This window comes from Bombina bombina, chromosome 3 (assembly GCF_027579735.1).
Source record: "Bombina bombina isolate aBomBom1 chromosome 3, aBomBom1.pri, whole genome shotgun sequence".
Taxonomy (NCBI): Eukaryota; Metazoa; Chordata; class Amphibia; order Anura; family Bombinatoridae; genus Bombina; species Bombina bombina.
In genome coordinates this window covers 652,423,246-652,440,076 of record NC_069501.1, presented here as the reverse complement: position 1 = coordinate 652,440,076, position 16,831 = coordinate 652,423,246, and the positions used below count along the sequence as shown (strand labels likewise).

General features: G+C 41.1%; 1 protein-coding gene across 1 annotated transcript in view; it reads right to left on the bottom strand.

The window, feature by feature from the left end:
* The window catches only part of RPH3AL (rabphilin 3A like (without C2 domains)), a 599,751-nt gene that overhangs the window by 27,601 nt on the left and 555,319 nt on the right, over window positions 1-16,831 (bottom strand). Inside the window, exons 9-10 of the mRNA XM_053707379.1 lie at window positions 7,885-8,076; window positions 1,025-1,070 (exon numbers count right to left, since the gene is read on the bottom strand). Coding sequence (XP_053563354.1) covers window positions 1,025-1,070; window positions 7,885-8,076 — 238 coding nt within the window. The remainder of the gene's footprint in view (window positions 1-1,024; window positions 1,071-7,884; window positions 8,077-16,831) is intronic.

Sequence of the window (16,831 nt, the reverse complement as noted above, 5' to 3'; positions counted from 1 at the left end):
AAAGTTTTAAAATCAAAATAGTTTTCCCAAAAATGTGAAAGCTTTTTAGAAATCATCCTAAATGTAAAAATATGTGGATGATGTATTATCATATGGTCTAATTAGACTTGGTCAGTGGAGCTTTCGTGGAGAAATCATAAACTTCTAGTTCTTAAATTCCTGAAAAAGTTAAGTGCATTTATCATCAGACAACAAAGACTTTACCTGATGGACAAATAGGATATTACCTGTATAAAGAGGGTTATAAATAATTAAATATTATATTAAGAGCCATAATCAGAAATCTGCGGTTGTAACCAAAAAGTCATGTGATCATAGGTAGCACATTTTTTTGCCATAATGCAGAATATCAACAAATAGAACAAATTAGCAGACTCAAAAAAATATATAATCCGCCTACCACTATTGATATGTTTGTATGGGAGTGTGACAGAAATAGTTTGCACATATGTACCAAATTACAGACAACCACTACAAGAATAACAAAAAAAGGTCAATGGCAACATCAATAATCAGCTCAACAACAATAAAAAGAGCAGCAATACAAATAAAAAGCAAAATGTCAGTAACAGAAATTTAAAATGCAGAATAATAAGAACAACAAACCAGCAATAAAAAGAGGAACAAACAGAAAATCAAGATCAACAAAACCAAGAACTGTATAATAAATAGGGTAAGTAACCCAAGGTCCCAGCATGCATCTAAATGGTATTGGTAATTTCAAAACAACAGAATTCAGAATATTATTTTCAGTTTTAGTTCAGAAGCCAGATATAAGGAGTTATATGTTAAAAACAGTTGTAGATAAAAGATGTCAGTTTATTATGATTTACAGATTTAGCCTCTGCTATGTCATACTGTGCATATATACACACATAATAATTGTTCTATTTACTGATAGCAGGCTACTAAAGACCCTGTCATTTTCTGTTTCCTTTCAGATATTTATTTCAATAACAAAGGCTACATCTGTATGGTGTTTAGTGTTATGAAGTTGGCATAACATTAAAGAATAAACAACTACCGGTTCCGCTGACCATTTCTTCTTTTAAGATTTTTTTGGATGTTCTCTGTTGATGGAAATATATAAACATAATACATTATATATTTATTATATAACAGTGTATTACTTGATTTGTTTAATATTTTATCTGTAAATGTGCACCAAGACTATTTCATATTGACAGCACAGAAATCTCCAAACAAAATATCTATTCTCTTATATTGATTATGTATCCTAAATCAAATTTATATCTGCTGCTCAAAAGGCAAAACAGTAAAAAAATATCAACAAAATGCATTTAGAGAGTATACATTTAAAAATGTAACTTTAACTTAAGGGACAGTAAACAACTTGTAATTAAAAAGCATTTGTTCTGTGTTGCTATAGAAAAGCATATCAACAACTTTCTTTTTTATACCATTTGTTTTTCAATAGCCAAACTCCACCCCCCATTTGCCTTATTTGGAGTCCACAGACAATAAGGCTAGCCACTGTTATAAATTTAGTATTAAAAAAAATTTTTCCAGCTGTTATCTGATAAAGCTAATTAGGGACAGATATGTAGCAGAGTCAGGCATCTAAGGTTAGCAGGTGCATTTCAAGTTCTGAGAATAGGAAATTGTTCAATTTCCAGAGCTAAGTGACATGAAAAAGAGACAAAATAAATAGTGAAAATATATTGCAAAGGTGTTTCATTATGCATAAAACATAATTTATGTAAGAACTTACCTGATAAATTAATTTCTTTCATATTAGAGTCCATGAGCTAGTGACGTATGGGATATACATTCCTACCAGGAGGGGCAAAGTTTCCCAAATCTCAAAATGCCTATAAATACACCCCTCACCACACCCACAATTCAGTTTAACGAATAGCCAAGAAGTGGGGTGATAAGAAAGGATCGAAAGCATCAAAAATAAGGAATTGGAATAATTGTGCTTTATACAAAAAAACCATAACCACCACAAAAAGGGTGGGCCTCATGGACTCTTGCTAATATGAAAGAAATGAATTTATCAGGTAAGTTCTTACATAAATTATGTTTTCTTTCATGTAATTAGCAAGAGTCCATGAGCTAGTGACGTATGGGATAGCAGATACCAAAGATGTGGAACTTCCACACAAGAGTCACTAGAGAGGGAGGGATAAAATAAAGACAGCCAATTCCGCTGAAAAAATAATCCACAACCCAAATCAAAAAGTTGTAATCTTATAATGAAAAAAGCTGAAATTATAAGCAGAAGAATCAAACTGAAACAGCTGCCTGAAGTACTTTTCTACAAAAAACTGCTTCAGAAGAAGAAAAAACATAAAAATGGTAGAATTTAGTAAAAGTATGCAAAGAAGACCAAGTTGCTGCTTTGCAAATTTGATCAACAGAAGCTTCATTCCTAAAAGCCCAGGAAGTAGAAACTGACCTAGTAGAATGAGCCATAATCCTTTGAGGCGGGGACTTACCTGACTCTACATAAGCATGATGAATCAAAGACTTTAACCAAGATGCCAAGGAAATGGCAGAAGCCTTCTGACCTTTCCTGGAACCAGAAAAGATAACAAATAGACTAGAAGTCTTTCTAAAACCTTTAGTAGCTTCAACATAATATTTCAAAGGTCTTACTACATCCAAAGAATGTAAAGATCTCTCCATAGATTTCTTAGGATTAGGACACAATGAAGGGACAACAATTTCTCTACTAATGTTGTTAGAATTCACAACCTTAGGTAAAAATTTAAATGAAGTCCGCAACACCGCCTTATACTGATGAAAAATCAGAAAAGGAGATTCACAAGAAAGAGCAGATAACTCAGAAACTCTTCTAGCAGAAGAGATGGCCAAAAGGAACAACACTTTCCAAGAAAGTAATTTAATATCTAGAGAATGTATAGGTTCGAACGGAGGAGCCTGTAAAGCCCTCAGAACCAAATTAAGACTCCAAGGAGGAGAGATTGACTTAATGACAGGCTTGATACGAACCAAAGCCTGTACAAAACAATGAATATCAGGATGATTAGCAATCTTTCTGTGAAAAAGAACAGAAAGAGCAGAGATTTGACCTTTCAAAGAGCTTGCAGACAAACCCTCATCCAAACCATCCTGAAGAAACTGTAAAATTCTAGGAATTCTAAAAGAATGCCAAGAGAATTTATGAGAAGAACACCAAGAAATGTAAGTCTTCCAGACTCGGTAATAAATCTTTCTAGACACAGATTTACGAGCCTGTATCATAGTATTAATCACTGAGTCAGATAAACTTCTATGACTAAGAATCAAGCGTTCAATCTCCATACCTTAAAATTTAATGATTTGAGATCCTGATGGAAAAATGGGCCTTGAGATAGAAGGTCTGGCCTTAACGGAAGTGTCCAATGTTGGCAACTTGCCATCCGAACGAGATCCGCGTACCAAAACCTGTGAGGCCATGCTGGAGCCACCAGCAATATAAACAAACGTTCCATTAGAATTTTGGAAATCACTTTTGGAAGAAGAACTAGAGGTGGAAAGATATAAGCAGGTTGATAATTCCAAGGAAGCGACAACGCGTCCACTGCTTCCGCCTGAGGATCCCTGGATCTGGACAGATACCTGGGAAGTTTCTTGTTTAGATGAGAGGCCATCAGATCTATTTCTGGAAGTCCCCAGATTTGAAAAATCTGAAGAAATACCTCTGGATGAAGAGACCATTCGCCCGGATGTAACGTCTGGCGACTGAGATAATCCGCTTCCCAATTTTCTACACCTGGGATGTGAACCGCAGAGATTAGACAGGAGCTGGATTCTGCCCACACAAGTATCCGAGATACTTCTTTCATAGCCTGAGGACTGTGAGTCCCACCTTGATGATTGACATACGCCACGGTTGTGACATTGTCTGTCTGAAAACAAATAAACGATTCTCTCTTCAGAAGAGGCCAGAACTGAAGAGCTCTGAAAATCGCACGGAGTTCCAAAATGTTGATTGGTAATTTCGCCTCCTGAAATTCCCAAACCCCCTGCGCTGTCAGAGATCCCCATACAGCTCCCCAACCTGAAAGACTCGCATCTGTTGAGAGAGATGGACGAACAAAAGAGGCCCCTTGAATTCAACCACCAAGTCAGAGAAGATCGAACATTGGGATTTAAGGATATTAATTGTGATATCTTTGTATAATCCCTGCACCACTGGTTCAGCATACAAAGCTGGAGAGGTCTCATGTGAAAACGAGCAAAAGGGATCGCGTCCGATGCAGCAGTCATGAGACCTAGAATTTCCATGCACAAAGCTACCGAAGGGAATGATTGAGACTGAAGGTTTCGACAAGCTGAAACCAACTTCAGACGTCTCTTTTCTGTTAGAGACAAAGTCATGGACACTGAATCTATATGAAAACCCAAAAAGGTTACCTTTGTCTGAGGAATCAAGGAACTCTTTGGTAAATTGATCCTCCGACCATGTCTTTGAAGAAACAACATATGTTGATTCGTATGAGATTCTGCAGAATGTAAAGACTGAGCAAGTACCAAGATATCGTCCAAATAAGGAAATACCGCAATACCCTGTTCTCTGATTACAGAGAGAAGGGCAAGGAGAACCTTTGAAAAGATACTTGGAGCTGTTGCTAGGCCAAACGGAAGGGCAAAAAACTGGTAATGCTTGTCTAGAAAAGAGAATCTCAGAAACCGATAGTGATCTGGATGAATTGGAATATGAAGATATGCATCTTGTAAGTCTATTGTAGACATATAATGCCCTTGCTGAACAAAAGGCAGAATAGTCCTTATAGTCACTATTTTGAATGTTGGTATCCTTACATAACGATTCAATATTTTTAGATCCAGAACTGGTCTGAAGGAATTCTCCTTCTTTGGTACAATGAATAGATTTGAGTAAAACCCCAGACCCCGTTCCAGAACTGCAACTGGCACAATTACCCCAGCCAACTCTAGGTCTGAAACACATTTCAGAAATGCCTGAGCCTTCACTGGGTTTACTGGAATGTGTGAGAGAAAAAATCTTCTCACAGGCGGCCTTACCTTGAAACCTATTCTGTACCCTTGTGAAACAATGTTCTGAATCCAAAGACTGTGAATCGAATTGATCCAAATATCTTTGAAAAATCGTAACCTGCCCCCTACCAGCTGTGCTGGAATGAGGGCCGCACCTTCATGCGGATTTGGGAGCTGGTTTTGACTTTCTAAAAGGCTTGGATTTATTCCAGACTGGAGAAGGTTTCTAAACGGAAACCGTTCCTTTAGGGGAAGGGTCAGGCTTCTGTTCCTTATTCTGACAAAAGGAACGAAAACGATTAGCAGCCCTATATTTACCTTTAGATTTTTTGTCCTGAGGCAAAAAGGTTCCTTTCCCCCCAGTAAAAGTTGAAATTATAGAATCCAACTGTGAACCAAATAATTTATTACCTTGGAAAGAAAGAGAAAGCAAAGTTGACTTATCTGCATTCCAAGATTTAAGCCATAAAGCTCTTCTAGCTAAAATAGCTAAAGACATATATCTGACATCAATTCTAATATCATCAAAAATGGCATCACAAATAAAGTTATTAGCATGTTGAAGAAGTTTAACAATGCTATAAGCATTATGGTCTGACACTCGTTGCGCGAAAGCCTCCAACCAGAAAGTGGAAGTTGCAGCAACATCAGCCAAAGAAATAGCAGGTCTAAGAAGATTACCTGAACATAAATAAGCTCTCCTTACAAAGGATTCAAGCTTCCTATCTAAAGGATCCTTAAAGGAAGTACTATCCGCCGTAGGAATAGTAGTACGTTTAGCAAGAGTAGAGATAGCCCCATCAACTTTAGGGATTTTGTCCCAAAATTCTAATCTATCAGATGGCACAGGGTACAATTTCTTTAACCTTGGAGAAGGAGTAAATGAAGTACCCAGACTATTCCATTCCCTAGAAATTACTTCTGAAATAGCATCAGGAACTGGAAAAACTTCTGGAATTACTACATGAGGTTTAAAAACTGAATTTAAACGCTTAGTAGATTTAGTATCAAGAGGACTAGACTCCTCCATATCTAATGCAATCAACACTTCTTTAAGTAAAGAACGAATAAACTCCATCTTAAATAAATATGAAGATTTATCAGTGTCAATATCTGAAGCAGAATCTTGTGAACCAGATAGATCCTCATCAGAAACAGATAAGTCAGAATGATGGCGGTCACTTAAAAATTCATCTGAAATATGAGAAGTTTTAAAAGACCTTTTACGTTTACTGGAAGGAGGAATAACAGACAGAGCCTTCCTAACAGAATTAGAAACAAATTCTTTTACATTACCAGGGACATCCTGAACATTAGATGTTGAAGGAAAAACAACAGGTAAAGGATTATTACTAATGGAGACACTATCTGCGTTAGAAAGTTTATCATGACGACTAACACAAACTACAGCCGGAGGAACAGTTACCAAAAGTTTACAACAAATGCACTTAACTTTGGTAGAAACAGCATTAGGCAGCGTCTTTGCAGAAGTAGATTCTGATCCAGGGTCAGGTTGTGACATCTTGAAATATGTAATAGAAAAAACAACATATAAAGCAAAATTATCAAATTCCTTAAATGACAGTTTCAGGAATGGGAAAAGATGCAAAATAAACAAGCCTCTAGCAACCAGAAGCAATGAAAAAGTGAGACTTAAATAATGTGAAAAAATTTGGAGACCAGAATGACGCCCACATTTCTTGGCGCCAAGTATGACGCCCACATTATTGGCGCCAAATACAACGCTCATATTTTTTGGCGTCAAGTATGACGCCACATCCTCTGACGTCAAAAATGACGCCCACATTTTTTGGCGCAAAAAAACGTCTGTAACACACATACGTCAAAAAATGACACAACCACGAACAAACTTCCGGCGTCAACTATGGCGCCGGAAATGACAGAATTTTGCTCCAAGAATGACGCAATAAATTGAATCATTTTCTGCCCCCGCGAACATAACAGCACAGAGGGAAAAAAGTCAATTGAAAATTTTTAAGGTAAGGAAAAAATTATTTATTCATATGCATTATCCCAAATAATGAAACTGACAGTCTGAATGAAGGAATACTGATTATCCTGGATCATGGCAAATAAAAAGTTTAAACACATATATTTAGAACTTTACATATAAAGTGCCCAACCATAGCTTAGAGTGTCACAAAAAATAAGACTTACTTACCCCAAGACACTCATCCACATATAGTAGATAGCCAAACCAGTACTGAAACGAGAATCAGTAAAGGTAATGGTATATAAGAGTATATCGTCGATCTGAAAAGGGAGGTAGGAGAAGAAATCTCTACGACCGATAACAGAGAACCTATGAAAAAGATCCCCTAGAGGAAGACCATGGTATTCAAATAGGCAATACTCTCTTCACATCCCTCTGACATTCACTGCACTCTGAGAGGAAAACCGGGCTTCAGCCTGCTGCGAAGCGCATATCAACGTAGAATCTAGCACAAACTTACTTCACCACCTCCATGGGAGGCAAAGTTTGTAAAAACTGAATTGTGGGTGTGGTGGGGGGTGTATTTATAGGCATTTTGAGGTTTGGGAAACTTTGCCCCTCCTGGTAGGAATGTATATCCCATACGTCACTAGCTCATGGACTCTTGCTAATTACATGAAAGAAATAAAGATTTTGGGCCAGATTACAAGTGGAGCACAAATGTTTGCACCCAAGTAATAAGGGGTTTATTGTGGGGGTTCACACTCATCGGGCTTACCGCTGGAATGATAAGTTGAAAGTAAACGTGATTTACCAAAATAAATAAAAACATACTTGGATTATAAAGACATTTAGTAGTTAAATGTGAAAACAATTTTACAATAACTAACATTCCATAACAATAACATTCTTTAAGTTACTAAGTACGCAGAATTTCTCACCTGCGGCACATCTGCTGATATCGCTATCATAACCATCAGCAAAGTCTCCTTGGCAACTCTCGGTAGCACTTAGTGCACCTCCTCGGTCTGATCCCAGGCTGGTCTGACTGCTTGACAAACCACTAGAGAACATACCCCCATAGTTTTTCTTGTGACTCCCCATCGGTGTCACAGAGGGTTCATTGCTAGAAACTACCAGGCATAAAAAAAGAAAAAATTGAATAAATAAAATAAAAGTAGAGTGAAACAGCTGCTAAAGTAACATAACAGTGATGAGTAAGGATTAAAGCTACACCTGCATCATTAAAGGGACATGAAACCCACATTTGTTCAGGATTCAGATAGATCATACAATTTTAAACAACTTTCAAATGTACTTATATTATCTTATTTGTCTCATTCTCTTGGCTTCTTTTGTTAAAGGAGCAGCAATGCACTACTAGGAGGTAGCTGAAAGCTAATGACAAAAGGCACATATGCGCAGTCACCAATCAGCAGCTTCAGAGCCTACGTATAAATTAGATAATAGAAATAAATTGGAAAGTTATTTAAAATTGCATGTTCTATCTGTATCATGAGAGACAAAAAAATGGATTCCATGTAACGCTAGTTTCAGTCAAATATGAACCCAACAGCAATGATTTCCAATTATTGGTCCAAGAAAACAGTAATTGCCATCGCATTGAGGTTTATGAATTCCTTGACTGCCAGAGATGTTTGCAGTGTATAAGTTTAAAGAATTCTCTGGCAGTCAAGTTATCAAATATTCCAAGCACATCCATTATGAGAAATCTAAATTGTTCTGGCACTATCTTAGGAAGCTAACACATTTCATTAGTATGTCCTTCTGAATTTTATTATCTCAGAAGTTCAGACTTATTAGTGATCAACTAAATGCAAGCTAACATTTAATCAAGAATGTGTAATTTGTTGTGATGGTCAAATATTTTTTTCCATATTAGTTAAAAAATTAATATTGGCTGCATTTGACTTGCTCCTTCCAAATTCAAGGTTATTGTTTGATGATCATGCACCATAAGATTTTTTTTTTTTATAAACAAATGTTTTCTTTCTTATTATCGAAGTCTATGGGAATCAATTTTGAAATGTAATTTTCAAATGTTGCATTTGGTATTTGATAATGGACATTTGATCAGTAAAATTGATTGAGAATAAAAAAAACAGGTATTCAGCATTCCTTTTTAATGATTTTAATAATTTAGCCCACAGTATCTTAGATTTTTCTTTACTGATGAAATGAGATAATTTAAAAACAAAAGCCCTTGAGTGTCCATGGTACCTTTAAAAAAATAAAGAGCCATGAAAGAAAGTACTTATTTTATCTTAAATCTATAATATATATATATATATATATATATATATATATATATATATATATATATATATATATATATATATATATATATATATACAAATAAAGCATAATTGCAAATATATACGATGCATTCATAATAAAAAAAATGGAATATTGGTAACAGAAATGGAGTGCCAGTAAATTTGTAATGTGTACCTGCCTTCGATTCACAACAACTGAATTACATTAAATACTCCAAATTAAAAATAATTCTGCAAAATTGAAGATAGAACAATACAAATTCTGCTATAGGCAGCCCCGGATGGAGCGAAGTTGGAAGGAGGGGCTTTTGACCCCATGGCAGGCCTGAAGCAGGGATAGGTGGTTGTGGCTGTAGGGGTGGAGCCTCGGCAAGGTTAGCGTGGTGAGGCAGGAAGTCAGGTGCATCTTACTTCCGGACCGGTTAGGAGCAGCTCAGCGCGGTACCGGCATGGAGAACCTGACAGAGCTTTTGGCGGCGGCGGCAGCTCTTTCAAAAGAGCGTGGTCCGGGTTGGTTGCTGAACCAACTAAAAGAGGCTGGTGCCCTTCCAGTAGCAGACACTGGTGTTGGGCAGAAGGAGAGGCCGGTGAGGAGATCCAAGGCCCCGGTTCGGCTGAGCCCTGAGGTAACGGCTCGCAGGTCTCGTGGGGCCCAGGGTGGGGGCCCTCGAAGGGCAGCTGGCCGGCCAAGGAAGGCAATTGCTAAGTCGGGTATGGCTGTGGTTGGTGGCGAGTTGGTTGAGGATGGTGCGGCAAGGACAGGACCTGTGACGTCATCGCTTATGGCGGATGGCGGACAGGCGAATGCTGCGCAGCCTGGAGGGTCTGGCGCTCATACTTTGGTGGCATCGGCCATTCAGGGTCAGGGTAAGGCTCCTGGTCACAGGGTTAGTCCTCATGAGGGGTATTTAATTTGGCCCTGGGAGTGGAGTGTGGCGGTAGCCATTTTGAGAGAGGCCTGTGGCGTTTGTGCACACATTTTTCTTGAGGTGGGGGGGGTTTAGCTTTTATGTTAGGTTGGTTAGGGGCATATTTTATATGTTTTTGTTGTATTTGTTTCTTATTTTAAATATGTTTAATGTATTTTGTTTTTTGTTTTGGGCTATATTTTGTCACTGCTTTTCTTTATTTCTTTAATCCCTCTTATTAATGTTTTTAATCTTCCTTTGCTCTTTTGCCTTTTTCCTGTTTGTTTCTCTCCATTTTATTATTTATTAAAAGTAAGTGTTATGTTTTTTCGTTTTGTTTTTTGTGTTTGCTGTAATTTTTTCTTTCTCCAGCAGGTGTCGCTCTTGTATTTGAATGCTTGTTTTTTTATTCATTTGTAACTTTTCTTTCCTTGTCTTTTAGGTCGCTGTTTTTCCCTAGGTTTGCTTTTCATTCCTTTTATTTTATTGGTTCTATGTTTGTCGTTGTTTCATGTTGCTTTATTGTTTATTTATGTTGTTTACCCCCCTCCCCCTCCCTCCTTCTTTCTCCTTTGTCTCATTTTTTATCTTTTGGTTTATTTCATATCATTTTGTTTCCTTTTCAGACTGTTTTTGCAGTGTCTTAGGCATATTCCCTGGCCTCCTCTTTCACTTGACCTAAGTCATTTAAAAAAAAAAAAAAAAAAAATTGAATAAAAATAAAATAAATGAGTCATTTTATTGTGTTAACCCCCCCCCCCTTCCTTGTTATGGTGGGTGGGTGTGGGTGGGTGTGGGGGGGGGTTGTTTGTTGTGTCTTTTGTGCTAATAATTTCTTTTCTTAGTAGTGGAGCCTGTGATTGCTAATAGTGGTCAATTGGTGGCTGAAGATGGACTAACCCGTCGCGGCAGTGTCAGGGAGCACGACGGCGACTCCATCAACTTGGAGGACGTTTTAAGTGACTTTGAAGAGGAGGATCCGGGCGAGGGCACATCATCTGGAGTTACGGCAGCTGGCCAGGTAGGAGAGTTGGATACTTTGGCGCATCTGTTACGTTGTTTATCACCGCATTTAACCAGGCATGGGGGGCAGCTTGGTGTTTCGGCCGCTACTGGCCGGGAGAAGCCAGCAGGTGGGCTAGGCTGCAGAAGGCAGGTGGTGCTAGCATCTAATCTGTCGTTTCAGGAGGATGGGATCAGCAGGGCAGCGGCTCCATCGCGGGATGCTGGTTACAGGCGGGGTAGGTCTCGTTCGCCGCTGCCTAGAAGAAGGAGGGACGCAGAGGCACGTTCATCGCCTACATGGGCTGGCTTGGACAGATCACCTCGAGGCAGGAGCAGAGAACGGAGGCGGCAGGCCGATACCAGGAGGAGGTCGTCTTCAAGAAGGAGGCGTTCGGCTGGCAGAGACGATCGCCGTCGTACGGCCAGGCCTAAGGGGTCTACTCCAGGGGTATCTACGGCTGCTGCTTCAGGACCTGTCACGGCGCCTTGCGAAGCAGGTGAGGTGCAGGGTGTGGGGACGCCCATTGGGCCGGGCGGGGGTATGGTTAAACAGCAAACTTTATTGCAAGGTTTGAAAGACTTGATTGCGAGTGTGGAGAAGAGTGATTTTCGTTCGGGTAATCAAGGAGCCGGGGGAGCTTGGGCCTCTCCGGCCTTGGGTGAGGTAGAGTCGCAGCCAAGAGTCTTGTTGACGGCAGGCTCGTCGGGTGGTACTCCTGCCGTTGGGTCGGTTAGTGTAGTTGGTGGACTCAAGGTTTCTGAGGAGGCTTTTCAGCGTCCTTGCCTTTGTTCTATTGGCCCTTTGGGGTTACACTTGCAATCGGAAGTTAAGGAAAAGATCTGGAAACGGGAGTTCTTGGAAATCTTTTCCCTGCTCCCTGTTGATCAGTTTGTAGACTTTAAGGATGACCCAAAAGGGGATTTGGGTAAAAAAGAGGAGGATGAGAGAAAAAAGAGATATCGGAGGTTGCCAAAAACATTGAGTAATTGGTCCAGGTCTTTTTGTATTTTGGCCAGTGTCACTACGGAGAGGTTTCCTGAGCAGGGTTCGGCTCTCTTTTGTTATCACGATGAGATTTCCTCTGCATACCGTACGTATGGCGGGCTAGCATGGTGGCGTTATGACGAGCAGTTTCGTCAGCGGCTTGCCGTGCGGCCCTCCATGCGTTGGGATGATAGAGATATGGGTATCTGGCTTGAAATCATGACCCCCTTACGGTCGGGGCAGTCCTTTCGAGTTGGGGGGGCCGCCATTGCCGGCGGCGCTGGTGCCAATACCGCTGTCTCCGGTAGGAAGGGGTTGTGCTTCCAATACAACGAGAGTCAATGCCGATTTGGTCTCTCATGTAAATACAAACACGAGTGTTCAGGGTGTGGTGGAGTGCACTCCTACTCCAAATGTTTTAAGAGAGGGCGGGTGGGCGCACGCCCAGGTGAAATGGCTATACAGAGCCAAGACTCCAGTGAGCATAGAAAAGATGGTGCCTTGGCTAAAGCAATACGCTAAGGTTCGGAGTAAGGCAGGCGCGGCCGAGTTGTTGCTTACTGGTTTTAGCTCGGGTTTTTGGATACCTTTTTTGCCGGGGGAGGGCCAACGTTTCCTGGGTAACTTGAAATCAGCCAGGGCTCACCCCGAAATTATTCGTGATAAATTGGCTAAGGAGGTGGCTCTGGGCCACATGGCGGGTACTTTTACTGATTTGCCCATGCCCGATTTGCGGATTTCTCCTTTAGGGGTTGTGCCCAAGAAAAGTCAGGGCCAGTTCCAGATGATTCACCACTTGTCCTACCCGAAGGGATCATCTGTGAATGATGGCATCGGCCCTGAATTGTCAGCTGTCTCCTATGCTTCTTTTGACTCAGCGGTTCGTTTGGTCCGGAAGGCCGGTAAGGGGGCGCTTTTAGCAAAGGTCGACGTAGAGTCAGCTTTCCGTTTGTTACCTGTCCACCCTAAGTGTCATCACTTGTTGGGTTGCACCTTTGATGATGCCTTTTTTGTTGACCTTTGCCTACCAATGGGATGCTCTATTTCATGCTCCTATTTTGAATCCTTTAGTTGCTTTATTGAATGGGTTGTTAAGCGTCTATCAGGCTTAAAATCGATTGTTCATTACTTGGACGATTTTCTATTTGTTGGCCCTCCTCAGTCGGAGATATGCGGTCGGTTGTTGTCGACCTTTATGCATGTTGCAAGGGATTTTGGTATCCCGATAGCGTCCGAGAAGTCAGAAGGCCCGACGTCGGTCCTGTGCTTCTTAGGGATTCAGATTGATTCGGTTTCAATGGAGTGTAGCCTACCTGGGGATAAAGTAGTTGATTTAGTCCAAGTCTTACAGATGGCTGTTGGTCGCAATAAACTGACGTTGCGTGAGATGCAGTCCATTGTAGGTAAATTGAATTTTGCGTGTAGAATTATCCCTGTCGGTCGGGTTTTTTGCAGGCGGTTGTCCCTGGCGACTGCTGGGGCGACAGAGCCTTACCATCACATTCGAGTAACTAGTTTGATCAGGGAAGACCTGAAGGTGTGGCTCATTTTTCTGTTGGAGTACAATGGCAAGTCTATCATTCAGAAGGTGGTGTTGGGATCTGAGCTGAACCTTTTCACTGACGCTTCCGGCTCATATGGTTTTGGAGCCTATTTGGGTGGTAGATGGTGTGCTGACGTGTAGCCCGAGGCGTGGATCAAGGCTGGTCTAAATAAGAATTTGGTTTTCCTGGAATTGTTCCCTTTGTTAGTGTCATTAAAATTATGGGCATCAGTGTTGATAGACAAGAAAGTGATCTTCCATTCGGATAATATGGGGGTAGTTATGTCCGTTAACAATTTGTCAGCCTCCTCCCCTCCTGTTATTTCTTTATTACGCCTGTTTGTTTTGGAGTGTCTGAGGCTGAACGTGTGTTTTAGGGCGGTACATGTCCCTGGTGCATCTAATGACATTGCTGATGCTCTCTCACGTTTACAGTGGGACCGTTTCCGGGCCCTGGCCCCAGAAGCTGCTATGGAAGGGGATCGCTGTCCGGCAGATTTGTGGAAGGCGGTATTCCCAGGCTGATGAATTTGGTGAGGTCGGCTTTAGCCAAGAGTACTTGGAGGGCATATGGACAGGTATGGGGTGAGTGGCAATTTTTCTTGGAAGCAGGTGGGTATTCTTTTTCGGAAGTCGAGTGGTCCAGGGCCCTGGTTGAGTGGATGGGGAGTTGGAGCGAGTCCCGGTTTTCGAAAGCAGTTGTTAGGAGGCGTTTAGCGGCTTTGGCTTTTTTGTGTCAGTTACTGGGCTTCCAGGATATCACAAAATTGTTTGTGGTTAGGATGGTTGGACGTGGTTTGTGTAGGGGCCCTTCGGTTGCGGACAGTAGGCGACCAGTAATTTTTTCTGTTTTACAAAAGGTAGTAGGAGTTCTACCCTCGGTCTGCGCGGATTTGTTTGAAGTGGCTTTGTTCCGTGCGGCTTTTGTGTTAGCCTTTTTTACAGCCTTTCGGGTCTCTGAAGTCGTTGCTCCTAATAGATTGGACAGGGGTGGGATCCAAGTGGGCGATGTTGTTTCCGACGGCCGGCAAATTGTCATCTGGCTCAGGCGGTCAAAGACAGATCAGTTGGGAAGAGGTCGTTTAATACGGCTGCAGTGTATTGGGGGCCTTTGCTGCCCAGTCGGGGCTGTGGGGGAATTTTTGCAGATTAGACCAGCTGGTGACGGTCCGTTATTGATTCATGCTGGGGGTTTGTCATTATCGAAATTCCAGTTTGTTGCGGTGTTCCGAAAGGCTTTGACATTAGTTGGTTTTCCTGCTGGAGAATTTAGTTCCCATTCATTTCGTATCGGTGCTGCTACTGAGGCGAGAATGTTAGGTATGAGTGATGAAAGGATACAAGGAATTGGGAGGTGGTCATCAGGAAGGTTTAAGTCTTACATGCGCCAGTACTTAGCTCTATAAGTTGTGTTTTGTTTTAGGTCCAGTTGAGTGTTGGTTTATCGGCCACTCTTACATCTACTGGGCACGACGAGCCGCTGCAGCGAAAAACGATGGTTGCCAGCTGGGTTTGCCTGTGGAAGAGGTGGTGTTGAGGTGGTTCGGGGTTAGGGGTTTGAAGTGGGACCAGGTATTGTTGCAAGTAGTTGATTATTCAAGGTTGTTTCGTCCTCCAGGGATTCTGGTAATACATGCTGGAGGTAACGATTTAGGCTACACGGCACAGAGAGATCTGGTGTCAAAGATGAAAAGGGATTTGTTGCGTTTGTGGGAATTGTTTCCTCAGATGTTGGTTGTTTGGTCAGAACTTGAGCCTAGGGTGGTTTGGAAGGCAGCTTGGGATAGTAAGCGGTTGGATACATCTAGGAGGAAGATTAACAGGGTGTTGAGTAGTTTTGTTAGGCAAAGGGGGGGAGTGTCTATACGGCACGTTGAGTTTGAGGGTGAAGCGGGTAGATGTTTTTTCTTGGGTGATGGGGTCCACCTTAGTGATATAGGTATGCAGCTGTTCAATTTTAATTTGAAAGAGGGGGTTGAAAAAACCATGAGTTTTTGGAGGGGCTCGGACAGTGTCCGTGCCAGTCGCAGTGTTTTTGATGTTTAGAACTTTAAGATTTAATACGGGTACCTCCTGTGGTTTCAGGAGAGGTTAGCAAAATGTTGACTTGATAAAGTTTACAAGAGTTATTGAGCCCCTACGGGGCAAGCACTAATGTTTGTTACTTGGTAACCAATACGGTTTCAAGTGTTAAATTGTTATTTATCTATTACATGTTTATAATAAATCGGCTGCGGCCTTTTCAACCCCAAGTGATTGTGTTAGTCTTTTATTTAAAGGGGGGTTTTTGGTTTCAGGGTGAAGAGTGCCTAATTATGGGGTCAAGGCAGCCCCGGATGGAGCGAAGTTGGAAGGAGGGGCTTTTGACCCCATGGCAGGCCTGAAGCAGGGATAGGTGGTTGTGGCTGTGGGGGTGGAGCCTCGGCAAGGTTAGCGTGGTGAGGCAGGAAGTCAGGTGCATCTTACTTCCGGACCGGTTAGGAGCAGGAGCAGCTCCCGCCCTCCCTTCCCTGTTTTGTTTACGGCAGGGGAGTTCTTTTGGCGGTGTTTTTGATGTTTAGAACTTTAAGATTTAATACGGGTACCTCCTGTGGTTTCAGGAGAGGTTAGCAAAATGTTGACTTGATAAAGTTTACAAGAGTTATTGAGCCCCTACGGGGCAAGCACTAATGTTTGTTACTTGGTAACCAATACGGTTTCAAGTGTTAAATTGTTATTTATCTATTACATGTTTATAATAAATCGGCTGCGGCCTTTTCAACCCCAAGTGATTGTGTTAGTCTTTTATTTAAAGGGGGGGTTTTGGTTTCAGGGTGAAGAGTGCCTAATTATGGGGTCACAATACTTTCATTTATCTTTAAAAATTAATTAACCTTTTAACTACACAAAGAACCATTTGGCAGAAGTGGTAGAGACAAATTCGCTTTGGGCCCTTAACAGACGTTAAAATGTTTTTATTTGCTAATAAAGTTTCTTGGTTAAGAACTCAATAACATTTGTGGAACATATTTTAAAATACTGTACACGTGTAGAAAAATCAATTTCAGCATTTTTCTGGAATTGGCAGTTTGAATGGAGAAAGGAATAATCAAGGACAAAAGGTTTCTTTATAATATTCTTAGAGTTTATTTATTTCATAGTAAACCAGAG